The sequence below is a fragment of the Salvia splendens genome, unplaced genomic scaffold (genome assembly GCF_004379255.2).
Source record: "Salvia splendens isolate huo1 unplaced genomic scaffold, SspV2 ctg759, whole genome shotgun sequence".
NCBI lineage: Eukaryota > Viridiplantae > Streptophyta > Magnoliopsida > Lamiales > Lamiaceae > Salvia > Salvia splendens.
This window is the reverse complement of record NW_024599432.1, coordinates 31,378-35,848: the sequence shown is the minus strand read 5'-3', so window position 1 is coordinate 35,848 and position 4,471 is coordinate 31,378. Positions and strand designations below refer to the sequence as shown.

At 39.0% G+C, this 4,471-nt stretch overlaps 1 protein-coding gene across 1 annotated transcript; it reads left to right on the top strand.

Annotated features, from left to right (window-relative positions):
• The first annotated feature begins 2,465 nt into the window (after positions 1–2,465).
• Positions 2,466–4,115, top strand: LOC121791264 (omega-amidase, chloroplastic-like). The gene is made up of 3 exons (XM_042189270.1): positions 2,466–2,640; positions 2,807–2,900; positions 3,286–4,115. The coding sequence occupies exons 1-3, from the start codon at positions 2,470–2,472 to the stop codon at positions 3,432–3,434; spliced, it is 414 nt and encodes a 137-aa protein (XP_042045204.1). The 5' UTR covers positions 2,466–2,469; the 3' UTR covers positions 3,435–4,115.
• Positions 4,116–4,471: the final 356 nt, after the last annotated feature.

Sequence of the window (4,471 nt, the reverse complement as noted above, 5' to 3'; positions counted from 1 at the left end):
AAAATGCATTTAATTAAAAATTGAAAATATCAATGAATATTGATAAAACAAATGCTACGAAACTGTGTCGTTTAACAGCACAGCACAAGGTGCTGTGTTTTTCCCCCACAGTTGGTACTTTTTGTACCGTACTCCCTCTATCCCATAAGAATATGCACTATTGGTTGAGTACGAGTTTTAATGTACAACTGGTAAAGTAAGAGAGATATAGAGAAAATAAATAATTAACGTATTGTTAGTGAAAAATGAGTCTCACCTCATTAGAGAGAAAAAAAAATGTGAAATTAGAAAGTACATATTCTTATGAGAACTAAAAAAAGAAAGAATGCATATTCTTGTGAGCCGGAGATGGTATTCAACTGGCTACCGTTAATAATTAATTTTATTTATGAAGAATCACCAACTATTGCCAACTAGAATATATTAATAAAATCATTCAGGCTATCCACAATGGCGCTTAGCGCACCGCCTAGCCGAGCGCCGGCGCTAGGCGGTCGCTAGGCGAACCATTGCAGCTTCCGAAAACCGCCGAGCGGTTTTTCGGAATTAAAAATCGCCTAGCGCTAGGCGGTCGACGGGCGATGCGCTGGGCGATCCGCTCGGCGCCATTGCAGCGTCGGGATCGCCCAGCGGTTTTTTTGTTTTTTTTTTTTAAATTTTCGAGACACTATATATACGCGATTTGCACTTCATTTTCATTCGCACCACTTGTATTAACGAGTACTCTCTCTATCTTAATTTCTATACAGATCAACACGAGAAATGAGTAACGCGGGTGATGGTAGTGGAGGTAGTGGGGGGACGCTGAGGAGTACGAACGTCGAATGGCCGAAGCGTTTGAGCATATACCAACCGCGGGATAGACCAATGGATGCAAAGAGCCTTGCAGCCGGCGGTACCTAGACCTCGGCCAGTTGTCCATCGCCGACAAGCGATTGATCGTGATCACGTAGCTGCACATCAGCGCCTATACGAAGACTACTTCGCAGAGGAGCCGCGGTTCAACGCCAACATTTTCAGGCGACGTTTTAGGATGAGCAGAGCCATGTTTATGCGTATTGTTAACGCCTTGGAGCAGCGATATCTGTATTTCCGCTTCAGGCACGATGCTGCTGGCAAACCCGGCCACACACCAATTCAAAAGTGCACTGCGGCAATCCGGCAATTGGCTTACGGAGGCGCGGCAGACATGTGGGACGAGTACCTCCACATGTGGCACTGCGACAAGCCGGTCCAAGCCACAGCGTGGCCGTCCCCAACGCACGGAGTGGGACCTCACGATGAAGCCGGCCTCCTCCAAGCACATGCCGACATGCGCCAAACGGAAGCTCATATTCGACTCCAAAAGGATTTAATTGAAGAGTTATGGGGCGGAGGACTGCTCGGAGTTAGTTTTTTTTTTTTATGTAATTTTGAAAATGTACTTTTTTTAATGTAATTTTTATTATTAATGTACTTTTTTAAAATTTTAGTACTTTTTTAAATTTATTGTACTTTTTTAATTTATTGTACTTTTTTAAAAATTAAAATAGTATTATTAATGTTTCCCGTATATGTCTCGTAAATTAAATTCCGTATATTGTGTTATTAGTGATGTGGCTATTGATGTGGTTGGGCTATTTATGATATGGCTAGGCTATGGCTGGGCTATTTCTGATATGGCAGGATGATTTTTAGTATTGATGATGTGGCAGGAGGAGTTTGTGGCTGGGCTATGGCTGGGCTATTGCTGGGCTATCACCACTGTGGATACCCTCATAAACCAAAATATAAAAAAATTCAAAAGAGTAAAAACACCTACGTAAACACATGGTGCGGCGTCGTTTGGGTGGCACAGCACGTAGAGGATCCAGTTCCACTCTCTACTCTTCTGTTACTTATTGCTCTGCAGAATAGCTAGATGTGGTTTTTCACTGATTCCATCTGTCCAATTTCATCGGCTACAACCACCGTAATGGCCTCAGCAGAGGAAGCAAGAGTTCCCACTGCAATTCCGTCGCCAACTCCTCCCGTTACTAAGGCAACTTATCTTCATTCAATTTCAATTTATATGATTTGCTCAAGTTTTGCCAAATGTGGCCCTTGTTCTTAGCTGTATACATATACTGTATAAAGTTATTAATTGGATGAATTGACATTATTTTCCTTCTTATAGCAGTTACTAGTGATAAGGAAAAAAACGTTGCTCATGCTCGTCAAGTCATTGAGGATGCTGCAGCAAAGGGTGCTCACCTGTAAATTTACTACCTTACAATTATTTTTGTTGCTTTCACATAATTAGTTTTCAACCAATTCTAGTTCCTATTACCTTTACCTTTAACTGAGTTTGGTGACTATGATATTAGTTCAGTAATTATGTATACAACAGGTTTAGCAAGTATTGACTTGAAATGCTAATTTCTTTTTTCATTGCTTGCGTTTGGTGTCAGGAAATATGGAATAGTCCATATTCCATGATAGTTTTCCAGTATGCGCACCGGTGGTGATGCATCGCCTTCAACTGCAATGCTATCTGAACTTTCTCGTAGCCTAAAGGTCACGATAGTTGGTGGTTCCATTCCCGAACGAAGTGGTGACAGATTGTATAACACTTGCTGTGTCTTTGATACAGATGGAAAGCTTATAGCTAAGCACAGGAAGGTACATCTCCTTTCTTCTTAGTAAATTCCAGAAACACATAATCATTTGATCAAAAGCCTTAAGCAATTTACTGAAATTATTGGGATCTCTCAACTTCTCATTGAAATTGTTGGAAAGCCTTGTGTGGTGGGTGAATGGTGATTGATGGTCCTCTCGTTGTTTACAGATTCATGTGTTTGACATTGACATTTCTGGCAAAATGACCTTCAAAGAATCAGAGACTCTTATAGCAGGGGAGACTCCCACCGTTATTGACACAGGTTTTGTAGAGCTTCTCAATCTACAATAATTAAATAACTTCATGATACCATTATGTAATTCAAAATCCATAAATGTTCTTGGAAGCATGTAAAGAACATAGTGCTTTTAAAGATTTTCATTTTATTCTTTCAGTTTTGTTTGTGTCTTTGAAGTTTATATGTATATATAGGATGTCGTTCTCCTTATTATGTGAGCATATCCATGTCTTTGATGAAAATCTGAATGCTCATTAGTAATGAACAGTTTGATACTTTGACTTGATTGGTTGTCCAATATGATTTTGCTTTACTTAGGTTTATACATTACGTTGTATACTCCAGCATCTGCAGTATGAAACACATACGTTAGTATCTTGCTTGTATAACCAGTGTCTCGTTTATGTAGATGTTGGACGTATTGGTATAGGCATATGCTATGACATTCAGTTCCAAGAGCTAGCAGCAATATATGCTTCCAGAGGTACAGTGCCTTGTAACTATGAGGTCATCATTTCAAGTTTCCGATGCTTCTTCACATTTGTGAGGTCCACCTGATTCTTACGAAATCTTATTATTTCTATTTGCTAGAAGTTGTCTCCATTATGATCTGCTTAAGATAAAACTCTTATTCATCTATCAAATATCTCTATTAACAAGAAACGGAGGGAGTACTAAATAGGGCCAAGTGCTTTTGGAGCATGATGTCTCTGCAATGCACATGGAAACCCAGTCAGCCTCTCTTTTCCATTGCGTTTGGGAATCGAAACGCGACACGTTTAATCAACTCATCATTTATTTTGTCGAAAAAAATTGAAATATTGAATATTATGGGATATGTTCTCTTCTAAGGTGGGTCTAACTCACCATCCACTTATCAGCTTTGTCGATTCTGGAAATAATCTTTTGATCTATATATATCTATCACTACTTTACAAAATTTAATTTACCTTGTATGGTTAATTAAAAAAAATACTACTCCCCCGTCCCAACTTAATTGTCACTCTTGGAGTGGACACGAGTTTTTAAGAAAAGTTGGTCGGAAAAGTTAGTGGAATGTGTGACCCACTTGTTTATATTGGTTTATTAATAAAATGTGAGTGAAATGAGTTAGTGGAATGTGAGATACTTATTATTTTATGGTAAAATAAAGTGTGACAATGAAGTTGAGACTTACCGAAATGGAAAAGAGTGACAAATAAGTTGGGACGGAGAGAGTAATATTTTTTGTTACTATAATTGTAAGATTATGATATAAAATTGATTAAATGTACGTAACAATTTATACATATAAAATATTTTTATGAAAATATTATCATTGGTGATCTGGTGTGTCCATCGGCTACCGCGCGACGTTGCCGGTCTTCAACGAGAACCACAAAAGGATTCGAATAAGAAACGCAGTTCCCGTAGAATAGACCCGACTTAATGTATAGGTAGCTAGCGTTAAAAGCGTGTGTCTGTCCCTTCCCTTGAAATGAAAACCCCACAAAGAGTAGCATTTCAAAAAGTAATAACAAGCATTTTTGTACGAGCCATTATCACCCAAGCCGTAGCATTTGGCTTTTCCCCCATCCCTCTCAAATTAATACACA

Excerpts from the sequence above, each read along its gene's own strand:
- LOC121791264 (XM_042189270.1), top strand. The coding sequence starts at position 2,470 with ATGCGCACCGGTGGTGATGCATCGCCTTCAACTGCAATGCTATCTGAA. Across the intron at positions 2,641-2,806 it reads TTATAGCTAAGCACAGGAAG|ATTCATGTGTTTGACATTGA; the intron begins GTACATCTCCTT and ends CGTTGTTTACAG. Across the intron at positions 2,901-3,285 it reads TCCCACCGTTATTGACACAG|ATGTTGGACGTATTGGTATA; the intron begins GTTTTGTAGAGC and ends TCGTTTATGTAG.